The following is a 12,921-nucleotide window of genomic DNA, read 5'->3' on the forward strand; positions in this document are numbered from 1 at the left end:
TAAGCAAAATGTAACTGCAACCAAATGTAGTTTTACAGTCTGGAGGCTTTTGCTGGGTAGCAGGTGATCAGAAGAAAGGCTGTTATTGCTCTTATACGTGTTTTTGTTTGTAAATTTGGCAGCTAAGCTAGCTCTGAGGTTAGCTCCCCTCTTTACTGGCTCGTCTTCGTCTGAACTGCTCTGGAGATGAACAGCTGTGTTTATAGTCCACATTAATCCTTTACCTATTCCTCAGTTTGATCTGCTAACATTCAGGTAAGTCGGCCAAGTCGTTATTTTCGGTAAATAAGCTGAACATTTGGTTCGTGTGTGATGAGAACTAACACCGACATCAGACTCTTTGGCTTTAAATGTGAGGAGATTAAAACTTTCTCACAGTGGTTAATAATGAATAATTAACTGTACATTTGATGACAGAGATGATCTGTTACTGCTACTACTTACCCATTTATTATGACCAGTCAATGTGCCAAGTTGGGCCTTTCTGTTTAATGATGGTTGCACAAGGAATATGGATAACATTAGGTCATTTATATCGAAAATTGGAACAGATAATATTGCTATAAAATTAATTGAGAATTTAACAGACTTATTGGGAGGAAAGTTTTTCCAGGCCTCTAGTAGTGTTCCACAGACCTCTAGAATACAAATGAGAGTGCTCTGAAGCAGAAAAAGTCCAAATACGACTGAAGTATTTTTATTTATTTGTCTGTTTCTCTTGAGAGATGGGAAGCTTGGGCAGCAGGTTCCAGTCCTCCCCTCAGGGACCGGAAGAGGCTGCAGAGGGAACAAGCAGCAGCCGTAAACATGATTGTGACTGTAAGAAAAGGAAACGAAATGCTCAGTGTGACTGTGAAAGTGAGCAAGAGGAGGATGATGCCTTATTAGACACACCTCGTAGGTAAGTCCAGCCAAAGAACTTAATTCAGAGTCAAATGTAATTTATTTATCATTATCAATTAACTACTTCATGTAGTTGTTCATTTTCTTATCTTATTTTATTCTTTACTGTTTTTATTTATGCAGGAAGAAACTGAAAAGCACTTCAAGATACATTTATCAGACTTTATTTCTTAATGGAGAAAACAGTGACATTCGCATTTGTGCACTGGGACAGGAGTGGAACCTCCACAAAGTCTACCTTTGTCAGGTAGTGCAAAGACACAAAGTATTTTATGGCAATCATGTATTATTGTTGGGTATGACCTTGTTTATTTTCACTATTCCCTTTGTAGTCAGGGTATTTCTCCAGTATGTTTAGTGGCTCTTGGAAGGAGTCCAGCATGATGGAAATCAACTTGGAGATCCCAGACCAGAACATCGATACGGAGGGTGAGAACAGCAGAACACTGAAATCTTCTGTAAGCATGTCTCTATTTTACTGACAATTCTTACATTTCCTTTGTTGTTACAGCACTCCAAGTTGTTTTCGGCTCCCTTTACCGGGACGATGTCCTGATCAAGCCCAGCAGGGTCGTCAGTATTCTTGCTGCTGCTTGTATGCTGCAGCTGGTCAGTACATGAAACAAACTAATTTCCTTTCTGACATGTGAAGTGACCATCTTTATTAAGCACGAATGTAGCTCTATTTTAGTAGACAACCTAAGAAAGTCTCTGGTGTGTTACTGTTGACAGGATGGCTTGATCCAGCAGTGCGGTGAAAGCATGAAGGAAAACATCAGTGCAAAGACCGTGTGTGGCTATTATGCTTGTGCTAGCATATATGGCCTGGATTCAGTCATGAAAAAGTCAGATTTTTTTTTTATATACATCAGATATATTTGGGTTTTTTTTTAATTTCCTTATAAACATTTTTTCCCCACATCTGTGTTCCTTCTTGCAGGTGTCTTGAGTGGCTTCTTAACAATCTGATGACTCACCAAAATGTTGAGTTGATGAAAGAACTTGGGTAAGTGTGATTCTACAGTTTTTACATCTTTCTATTCATAAGGCTCTATGTTTAATCCTCCAAAAATTTTCCATTTGGTTTATGTCATGCCTTGTGAGGCAACAACGAGGAAACAATCAGTTGCATCAGTTGTCGTAAAATAGTGACCATCCTCTATTCTCTTTATATTGCAGGGTTGAGGTGATGGAGCAGCTCATTCAGTCCTCAGATCTTTTTGTCATGCAGGTAGAGATGGATGTATACACTGCTCTGAAAAAGGTAAAAAGGGAAACATTCACATGATGCACATCATACTTCCCATGTATTTAAAAAAAAAAAAAAAAAAAAAACATAATGCGAAACTCAATTTTTATTGGCTACTTGATGTGTTTCTGCAGTGGATGTTTCTGCAGCTCAATCTGTCCTGGGACGGCCCCATCAAGCAGCTTCTAGCAGATGCTGATGCCTGGCTTTGCAAACGCAGGACAGGTTATATAGATTCACCTTGTTAAACTGTACTTTCATATCTTCACATTTTTGCATTTGTAATCTCACACTACCTCAATGCTAATCTGTAGACCTGTGTGAGAAAGAACCATTTTTGGACACAGAGGAAGGCGCGCCTTTTCGCTCAGTGTTCAAGCTTGTCCGCCTCCAGTATATTATCAATGATCTTGCATCTGCACGAATCCTGGAGAGAGACAACATTTTGCCCCCTGGTAATATGATTCTGGCAAACATAATTCCATTATAGATACTGTCTGCTTAACGTGCTTTTTCCTACATTATATAATAATATTAAGATATCACTGCCCTGTTTTTGCAAGTTGAAATTTATGTTTACACTTTATGTTCTAGAGTGGTTAACAGCAATGTACAAAACTCAGTGGTTTGCCATGCTTCGAACTGAATTCGACAACGACAATGGGTGAGTATCAAAGACGAAACCATTATAGAGCCTTTGGACATTTATTTTGCAATATGTAGCATGTTGATGGTACATCAACATGCTACATACATTTGGTACAAGCTATTCTTCATTTGAACAACACTCATTTGTTGTCAATAATCCACCTGTTTTTATCAGCACTATTTATAGGCCACCAAATCCTCCCTCTTGTTTTATTAAAGAATTTTCTGATTTCATATCAACCATACATCTTAAATATAATGTGATTTTAATAACTGGTGATTTTAACCTTCACATTGATAACAGTGGTGATCCTTATGCCAGAGAGTTTTTAAACATTTTAAACAGTATGGGTTTTAAACAGCATGTTACACAGCCTACCCACAACAGAGGACACACCTTGGACTTGGTCATAACTTATGGCCTGACCACTGGTGTGTCCTCTGTTGTTGACCTGGCTGTGTCAAACCACTACTGTGTGTTTTTTAACATCACCAGCTCTATAAAACAAGACGCTTCGGTGAGGACTGTGAGGAGGCGATATATTACTTCTGAAGTGGCTGCAAATTTTATTAATATTTTATCTGGAACTCCTGCTCAGATTTTTCCTGCATCAAGTGATTTTTATCGTCGACCATTTTAACAACAAATTAAAGTCTGCAATTAACTCAGCAGCTCCAGTTAAAACAAAAATATTAAGAACTAAATTCAGAATACCATGGAGAAATGAGGAAATAAAAGAGTAAAAGAGAAGCTGCAGGAGAGCAGAGAGGAAATGGAGGAAAACAAAACTAACAATCCATCAGGATATTTTAAAGGAACAACTTAAAATTTATAATAACAAAATCAAACTGGAAAGAACACTATTTTTCAAACCTCATCACAGATAACAAAAATAATAAAAAATTTCTTTTTAAAACCATTGATATTTTAATGAACACAGATAGTAACAAGTCTTCCTTGCAGCCATCAGACGCTGCATGTGAGGACTTCGCAGACCACTTCAGAAGTAAGATCAATGCTATTAGATCCAATCTTTTATCTCAGCATAATGTTGATTTTAATCGATCTGAAACATTGTTTTTATCTGAGGAAACACTGGAGAGTTTTGTTCTGGTTGATGTACGGATGCTTGGTCGAGTTTTCTCCCAGCTAAATCCAACAACCTGCCTTTTAGACCCGATTCCCACATCGCTTTTAAAAACTTTTTATGGTTTCTTTGAGTGTGAACTTTTAGACATAGTAAACTACTCTCTTCAGATGGGTGTCTTCCCTTCTGCTTTTAAAACGGCGGTGGTAAGGCCCCTTCTGAAGAAGAGTGGCTTAGATGCAAACATGGTTGATAATTACCAACCTGTATCCAACTTAACGTTTTTAAGTAAAATAATAGAAAAAGTTGTTTTTACTCAATTACACAAGTTTTTGAATAAACAAAACATTTTAGAAAAATATCAGTCTAGTTTTAGGACTAACCACAGTACGGAGACGACCCTCTTAAAGATTGTTAGTGACCTTAAATCTAGCCTGGACTCACAGAAACTTTCTGTTCTTGTTCTACTGGATCTTAGTGCCGCATTCGATACAGTAGATCATCAGATTTTATTGAACAGACTCAGAAGTCTGGGCCTCTCAGGGATTGCTCTTAAGTGGTTTCATTCTTCTCTCTTGGATCGACAATTTTTTGTAAGAATGGATACATGCTACTCAAGAACCTATGAAATGAAATGTGGGGTTCCCCAAGGATCAATTTTAGGCCCGTTACTTTTTAACCTGTATATGTTACCACTTGGGGACGTCATCAGGAGACACGGTGTTGATTTTCACAGCTATGCCGATGATACACAGCTTTACATCGCCGTGTCCCCTAATGACTTAGAGCCACTAAATGTTCTTTTAAATTGTATTTCAGATATAAAGTCATGGATGGCAGCAAACTTTTTACAGCTCAACCAGGACAAAACTGAAGTTTTAATTATCGGTCCTGAAGGCAAGAGAGAGATCCTTTTATCAAAATTACAACATTTTAATCCCTCCCAGTGTGTGAGAAATTTGGGTGTTCTTCTTGACTCTGAGCTGGATTTTATTCCACACATAAAAAATGTAACAAAAACAGGTTTTTATCATCTAAAAAAATATTGCCAGAGTCCGTCCATTTCTCTCTCTTGCCAGCACAGAGGTGCTGATGCATGCTTTTATATCCAGTAGATTAGATTACTGTAACACCCTGCTCTCTGGTCTTCCTAAAAAGTCTCTTTCCAGCCTACAATTACTACAGAATTCAGCGGCACGAGTTCTGACGAGGACCAAAGGGCGGGAACGCGTTACACTAGTTTTAAAATCGCTGCATTGGCTTCCTGTGTGCTTCAGGGTTGATTTTAAGATTCTTTTACTTGTTTATAAATGTCTTAATGGTCTTGGGCCTTCTTATTTATCCGACCTTCTTTTTAATTATGAGCCTTCACGGACCCTGAGGTCCTCTGGTACCGGCCTTTTAGTGGTTCCTAAAGTCAGAACTAAGACATACGGTGAGACCTCTTTCCATTGTTATGGTCCCTGACTGTGGAACAGCCTGCCAGAGAGCCTCAGGGCCGCAGAGACTGTTGATGTTTTTAAGAAGAGGCTCAAGACACACCTTTTTAGCTTAGCATTTAACTGAATTTTATTTTACTTTATTTACTTATCTTAATTTACTTCATTTATTTATTTATTTTTAAATTGTTTTATTAGATTTCTTATTTTTAATACATTATTGTGAAGTCCTTTTATGTATATATGTATATTTTCTTTTATTGTTGCTTATTTCTTACTGCTTCTTAAGGTTGTTCATCTTCTGGTTTTAACTCCAGTGTTTTCCTTATGGAGATCCAGCACGCTGGGGGCCCTGCCTGTTTGGTCTGGGGGCTGTTGTCATGACGACCGCTGCTGTTTGGGTGGCGCGGGGTCCAGCACTGCAGCTTCACGGCTGCGGGGTGGCCCCTTTGCTGCCTGGGAGTTGTGCGTTCCTGTGGCAGCGGCCCCTATGAGCATGCGGGGGACTGGCTCCTGGTGTGGATGGATCCTGACGTATTGTTTCCTCACATCAGCACCAAGTCAGAATTTTTATCACTTAATGTTTTTAGTTATTTTATTAACCAGAATTCAGTTAAAGAGACAGTATTCAGGGTATGATGTTTTTCGGGGAATGTGGGTGGGTGGGTGTGGGGGGGTTCTTTGCTCTATGTCCTTGTTTGTGTGTGAGTGTGTGGAAAGAGCTTGTGTCTATTACTTTTAAATGCCTTTTATCCACTGTTTGTTTTAATCCTTATGACTTGATTTTATCCTGTAAAGCACTTTGTGTTGCCCGTGGCATGAAAAGTGCTCAAGAAATAAAGTTTGATTTGATTTGATACATGTGAGCATATGTTAGTGATATGATGTTTTGAAATCAAAACCATCTTTGTATTTGTAGTCCTCAGGAGCCTAACAAAGAGGAGTTTGAGCTGAGCAGTATGAGGTGTGGCAGGAAACTGAGTAAAGATGGAGATGTGAGTTCACCCACCACTGTTACAATGACAAATGATCCCACTTAGTTTAAGTAATAAGTTTTATACTTTGTAAAAACAATAACTGCTATTTTATCCGTGTTAGTATTGCTGGCGATGGACAGGCTTCAACTTTGGGTTTGACCTGCTGGTGACCTACACAAATCGCTTCATAGTGTTTAAAAGGAATACACTCAGTCAGCCATGTGGGGGCGCTGTGAGCCTACAGCCTCGGAGACATCTGGCATACAGGTCAGAGTGGCACGCTTGCTCAGGGTTGTGCAGTTTCAACAAAATGTGTTTAAGAAGCTTTGAATATTTCCTAAAAATGTCACAATTGAGCTTCCACTCCCAGAAGAAGTTGTACCAATATCCATGGTAATGTAATTCAACAGTCCAGAGTTGGTTTAAGGTTGTCCAAGAGGCAGTAAAAAAATCAGTTGCCATTTCATCATAATATAGGGATAATTAAGTATGTGTTGCCCCAATAAAAATAATTAAAACTTATCTTCCTTATGTTCTTAAAGGTGGAATTTTTCAACAAAAGTAAGTTTTTTTTGACAATGCAGCCAACCAGGATACAGATTGTCAATGGATTTCCTGGGTTCAGCTATGTTGTATTTTGCATCTAATGGGTAGAATTTCATTTTATTTACCTAGCTCAATTAGAGAACTTTTCCAAAGTAACAAATGGAGCAACGGTTTATCATTACACCGATTATAAACTAAAGCGCTTCCGTCCAAAATGTCTGGATTTGGAGACATTGCCAAATGCAGTGAATTAATGTGCTTCAGCTCCAGAAAAAACACATGCATCTGGGGTGTTGTGATTAGGGTGAGTAGTTTTCATTGTCTGAAATGATCTTCTGTTAGAAAACCAAAAGAAAAAAGCCAGATGTAGCACTTCCTAGATTAGTTTGAGATCCAAAGTAAAATGATAAAATGCCAGCACCAAAAAGTTAACTGAGTTTCCCAGCAGTTTCAGCTGTATTTTGACAGAATCACACAGATTTAAAACTGTGGTGTTGCACAGAAAAGGAAGCTATGTATGAGATTAGTTAGGAAGGTAACAGATGTAATGACCATCTAATAACGTTAATTGCTTTGGTCACACCACAGAACTCGTAATGAAGCCATGAATTAAATTGGTTAGTTTAACTTCTCTTTTTTAATCAGATTTTCCTGGAGACTGTATAGAAACATGGTTTATGTGTTACAGTCCACTCTGAAATTATGGTTACACTTCCCTCCGACCCATTTAGTTAGGAATCTGGTTAACTTGAGATAGCTACCAAGATACATTTTCAAGATGGATTTCCTGCACTTTTCCCACCATAATTGGGCTCAGAATAAAATTCCAGCCATCTCATAAAATTGGAATGACCATGTCTCAGTGGGATGCTCCTCATCTAGTTAAACCAGAGAAACTGTACAGTCAAATAACCCACCAGCATGACACTGGAGCTTTTGTGAATAAATAACCCAAGCATTTAAATAATTCAAACAAAAAATGAAATGTTTGGGAGGAAAAATCTGGCTGGGTTGTGTCAGCAGAAGTTTTGTATGCATGAAGTGTACTCAGCTGTTGTCGTGGTGGCCTCGCCTTAACAACCACAGTGTGGACAAAGGCAGGTTTATAGCAAAAGAAAAAAAAATGCTGAAATTGTCCAGTCAGCAGATGCTTTTAAAGCTGTGTGAGCAGTATTCAACTTTTCACCGCAGTTCTTAGTAAGAAAGCAGAAAAGACTAATTCCCAAAAAGTTACTTTAACTCTTTATCTTTTAAAAATATTTTAACCCAATATAAAATTAACTCCATTTTAACCTGTCCTCTTTTTTTTTTTTCCATTTTGAAGGTTACGTCTAGCCTCCTTTGATAGTCGAGGTAAACTGGTCTGCAGTCGCTCAACAGGTTACCAGCTTCTCACGCTTGAGAAAGACCAGGTCAGTGAGAACAGCGGCAGTAGCCTGAATATGTGTTCACTGGTGGGTCATCACTGTTCAGACAGTACAGCCTGTAAATTTGCTTAATTCTCCTTTTTGCTAAATCTCTCAGGAGTATGTGGTAATGAACCTGGATAGCCGGTTGCTGTCATTCCCCCTCTACGTGTGCTGTAACTTCCTATATACATCACCACATGCAGACCACCGTCCAGATTCCTCAGAACAAGACAGCACCTCTCGCTGTGCTTCTTGATGCCTACTCAACGGCCATTAACTGCTACCATTCCTCTGGTAATAAAGAGACACTGGTGTAAGTTTGTATGTACAGTCCACCACATTTAACACTCATTGGACACATCGTCTGCATGTTCAGTTGCTCATTGAGATGTTTACAGAAACTGTTTTACATCTCTGTGGGCAGTTTTTGGCATATTGAGTTTGTTTTGGATGCAAGGGGTTTATTATTATACAGACTCATCAGTGTTCTGATGGGATCGGACCGTCATTTTCTGTCAAAGCAGCTGAACTCTGCCATCAACTCTCTGTTCTGGGATGCTGAATCACTTGTATAGATGGAAAATCTTTGCTGTCGACGGAATTTGAAGACTTTGTGGCTTCAATATGATAAATTGGGTGGGTAAGACATCTCTGGTTCTTTTTTTTTTTAAAACTACACCTAATGAATCTTCCCTCTATTTGTTAATTAGCATGTAAGAGGGCATTATCCTTTTAAAACATGGGAACATCAGGAGGGTGGAGTTACCACAAGGTGAAATCAACAAGTGTGAACCATTTTCAGACACTTGTCAGGCTTTACTCACATCAGATACATTAACAGTTTAAATAGACTCTGACAAACATAAATTCTGTGTTAATGTGGTGGATTTCTCAAAATAAAATTCCAGATTTGACTGAGGATGAAACTGACAATGTGCCTCAGATTTGGGGTTAATCAGCTTGTTTCATAAAGTTGCCCACCTGCAGCCAATAGTGACTAAACACCACGGTTGAAATGAAGAAAAGTAGCTGACTGAAGCAGTAAAAAGCAAAGATTTCCAGCTGTTTTCTTTTGATACATCAGTTTCACTCAGTCAGAAGTCGCTCACGTTTCCATTAGTTTATTTACAAACCAGATGCACAAAAACTCTGAAATGTAACAATACTGAGTGAAGTAGCGTTGTGAGGTCAAGTCAGACTTCTCTGTAAACTTTCCTCTTAAATCTTGGGGTCTTTATGATTGCTGCTGTCTTTTCTTTAGGCTTAACACTTAAATGCATTTCAGGTTTCCACAGGATTTCTGCAGTTTTTCCCAGCTAGATTGTCATTCAGCTTAAACAGACACAATGTCATTTACGTATGACTCATAAACAAAGCTTTTAGACTTCATGGATCAAAGTATGAAGAAGCATTGCAGTTACCTTGCTGTATAAAGTTATCATCTACTACATATATATATATATATATATATATATATATATATACACACACACACGTTTTCCAACATTTGTTTTCTTAACTTGTAAATCTGTTACCTCATATAGTTTTGAAAAGAAGTCGAGGATTTTCGGTTGTAAATCAGACATCATGCTAACTCCAGATTTTTCTGGAGGACTTGTCTGTATAGTTGCAACTTTGACTGTCCTTGTGTTCAAATTTTAAGTTGTTTTTATTTGGCCATTATTTATTTTTATTTTTTTTACCTCCTTTGTATTTTTAAGAATGTAACTATTTGCAAAAGAAACGTATAATTCTCCGCTGCCAATAAAACTGCCCTTTCACTCGGGCTATGGTGCTATGACACAATCCTCTTGTTACAATCAGTTTGTCATACAGTTACACATTAATGTATTGTTTTCTTCAGATACTTGACAAGTATTGATATTATCACTTTGGTGTGATGGCCTTTTATACACATTGTTCATTTACTGCGTACACTGTAAAACCTGCTAAATTTAGACACATCTACACATTTATATTCAGCAGTTAGATGTGTCTATACATTGGACTAGTTGTGCGTGCATCGTTCTCATTTCACAGACAATGCTTCATAAACATTTTTATGTAATGGAGTCTGTAAAGAACAAGATAAAGGATTTGACAAAGACAGTTTTAAGAAATTCAAATATAGCTTGATAAAACTATTTTGCTTCAGTCTTATGGATGGTTCAAAAATCAGTGTGTAGGAGGCGCCGCTTTTGTCATTGGTTGGATCACCTCCAAAATCTAATCTGGTCCTTGCTGTAAAGTCTCAACATTAAGTTTAAAGGTTAAAAATGATCCTGGTCAAAGATTTCTATTTGTGAGTTTTTTTTATGAATTTATGTTAAAAAAAAAACCAACTCATGTATAGTCATGAAAGTTACAATATTCCAGTTTCTTTCTACCAGTTATTGTCAGCATTGGAATTACTTCAATGTTGGGGTTTATACTTCATTACAGACCCGGTTCATGTGGCCCGGCTCCTGCATTATTAAAACATTCATGTGTGATTTTATCAAATGAAGATGAAACATTTTATTAATTTCTGTAGGGATGGAGCTGTAGAAATTGGCTGCAAGATGCACATCATGTTTGCAGTGTTTTACACTTTGTACAATTTTACACCATTCCTCAGGTTGCCACCTTGTGTTGCCTTTCTGTACTATGTTTAAGAATATTCCTGTCATTAAAAAAAACAGAGCAACAAAAATATCATTTCTTTGTCTTCTGTTTTTGAGATGTTTATTTTTAATTGACATACAGATCTGACCATGTGAAGTAGAGAAAAAAAAACACAAAAAAACTCACAATGACAAAGACAGTATGGGGGGTGAGAGATAGAGCTGATAACAGTGAACAATATCAAATCTGACTGCCAAGAAAAGTTGAATATAAAATCTGAAGTACAATGGTGAGATGGTGTACAGTTTGAAATAGCATACTCCCATCAAATCTGAATAAATGGACTGTTAATAAAATGCGCACCAGTAGGCCTCTGCAGTGTTAGTTTCACTGCAGATTCACACAATAACATGACACCAGATGTCTTCCTGAATTTCTTTCCCTCATCTTAAATTAAATCAAAATCTAACATTTAAAAAAACCTTCAACTCCAGTAACAAATCTCACATGATGGACAGTCACTCATTACTCTACATATTTTATGGTTCAAGCCCTCAATTCCTCAGACCTCTAACGCTGCACTGCTCTATGTGAAAACAGCTCAGCTGTCTTACTCCTCACTGTGGTATAGAGTCCAAATTCTCCTTGAGTCTTCGGGTCATGCTGGGAATGAGGTTGATGTGGTCATCCACACAACTTCCCACACAGCGGTCCATTAACGATCGAACAGCTGGCTCCTTTGCAGCGGAGTCAAAAAGATCCTTTGCTTTATCATTGCAATGCATTGTGCATCTGGTCAGACGATCCTGAGGAAAGCAAGAAGAGTTTACACGTCTTAAGCTTTAAAAAAAATAATCTTACCAGCAGTCAAAATTAGGCACTTAACTACTAAACTAAAAAAGTTAATAAAACACAAATATAAATGTTTCATAACATTCAAAAGCTAAATGGTATACAAGAACATTAAAAATAGAAATAACTCAAAAACCTTTTTTAAAAAAACGTATCTGTAAATCCTGCTACGTGCACCATACATATAGAAATAAAATTTTATTTTTCCCCACAATTATAGAATATACTTTCAATATAAAAACAATTGTTTGCCTAACTACAACAAAAAGTAAAAAAAACAAAAAAAACATACAGCATTATTCAAAAAGTTTGTATAGTGTATAATGATTATGTGTAGTTTTATTTGTTTTAATATATGTAAAGCACTTTCCGTTACTTTATGTATGAAAGGTGCTATACAAATAAATTTTGATTTGATAAAATTGATGCTCGTGTGATGGGTGTTGTCTTGGTTTTCTTAAGTCAAAATATGGGCATTATAATAGAGAGATTTGTATAAATGAAGCTGTCCCAGAACCAGAACATTTACTGGTTTGTTTTGTGGTTAACGACCTTGTCACTGAAGAGATGTTTGTTTCCACCTCACCTGAAACTTTTCCAGCTCTGAAGTGACCAATCCTTGAGCCTGTGCAAGAGGAGTGTGACACCTCTCAATGCACTGATGCACCTGGGTCATGGAGTCTGTGGGGCGATCACAGCACTCTGCACTGCACTTGAACATGCGACCCTGCAGCAGGATCACACACACCAAATCATACCGACAAACACGGCACAGCACGTGAGCTGCATCGCTAGTTTCACGCAGACACGACACCAACCTGCATCTTACGGATGTGCTCCCTCTCCAGACTTTGGACCATTTCTTCGACTACATTCTGCACGCGTGTCTGATGTGCCTCTGCCATTTCTGCTCGCTCCTCACCTTTAACAAACTACAAAGTAGAAACTGGGTTTTCATGTAAACCTATCTGGACTAGAGACGTGTAACAACAGCACTCACGTATAAGCGGACGTTTAGTTTCTTTACTATTTTCTAACAACTAAGGTCACCTCCATTCAAGCATGTTTCAAGATGATAAGGGGTTACGTCACTTCCGATTTTCTTCCGCATCCTAAGCAGAATAACTTCCGCCAGGCTCATCCGCATCATTTATGTCGTCAACGGCACTAATTTCATATCACGTAAACAGTGATATCACAAGCAGT

The 12,921-nt window shown here is 37.9% G+C and overlaps 2 protein-coding genes across 3 annotated transcripts; one reads left to right on the forward strand and one right to left on the reverse strand.

The window, feature by feature from the left end:
• Positions 1-725: 725 nt before the first annotated feature.
• On the forward strand, positions 726-9,598 carry gmcl1 (germ cell-less, spermatogenesis associated; the record flags this gene model as incomplete). Its single annotated transcript, XM_079256275.1, has 14 exons — positions 726-901; positions 1,027-1,150; positions 1,236-1,332; positions 1,415-1,512; positions 1,636-1,748; positions 1,844-1,909; positions 2,083-2,167; positions 2,287-2,377; positions 2,467-2,607; positions 2,747-2,816; positions 6,247-6,322; positions 6,426-6,571; positions 8,175-8,262; positions 8,375-9,598. The coding sequence occupies 14 exons, from the start codon at positions 726-728 to the stop codon at positions 8,513-8,515; spliced, it is 1,512 nt and encodes a 503-aa protein (XP_079112401.1). The 3' UTR covers positions 8,516-9,598.
• A 1,382-nt stretch (positions 9,599-10,980) lies between these two features.
• fam136a (family with sequence similarity 136 member A) lies at positions 10,981-12,787 on the reverse strand. Of its 2 annotated transcripts, none has more exons than XM_079256758.1 (4): positions 12,716-12,787; positions 12,534-12,647; positions 12,302-12,442; positions 10,981-11,669 (listed from the first exon to the last, which is right to left on the reverse strand). In XM_079256758.1, the coding sequence occupies exons 2-4, from the start codon at positions 12,618-12,620 to the stop codon at positions 11,481-11,483; spliced, it is 417 nt and encodes a 138-aa protein (XP_079112884.1). In that variant the 5' UTR covers positions 12,621-12,647; positions 12,716-12,787; the 3' UTR covers positions 10,981-11,480. The 2 variants fall into 2 exon arrangements, with proteins under 2 accessions (XP_079112884.1, XP_079112885.1); XM_079256759.1 differs by having other exon boundaries at positions 12,534-12,637; positions 12,716-12,767.
• Between the last annotated feature and the right edge of the window lie 134 nt (positions 12,788-12,921).

The sequence above is a fragment of the Telmatherina bonti genome (assembly GCF_933228915.1).
Source record: "Telmatherina bonti genome assembly, chromosome: 17".
In the NCBI taxonomy this organism is placed as follows: domain Eukaryota; kingdom Metazoa; phylum Chordata; class Actinopteri; order Atheriniformes; family Telmatherinidae; genus Telmatherina; species Telmatherina bonti.

Coding starts and splice junctions, on each gene's coding strand:
- fam136a (XM_079256758.1), bottom strand. CDS start 12,620: ATGGCAGAGGCACATCAGACACGCGTGCAGAATGTAGTCGAAGAAATG. Junction 12,443..12,533: donor AGCACATCCGTAAGATGCAG/GTTGGTGTCGTG, acceptor ATCCTGCTGCAG/GGTCGCATGTTCAAGTGCAG. Junction 11,670..12,301: donor CAGAGCTGGAAAAGTTTCAG/GTGAGGTGGAAA, acceptor TGCTTTCCTCAG/GATCGTCTGACCAGATGCAC.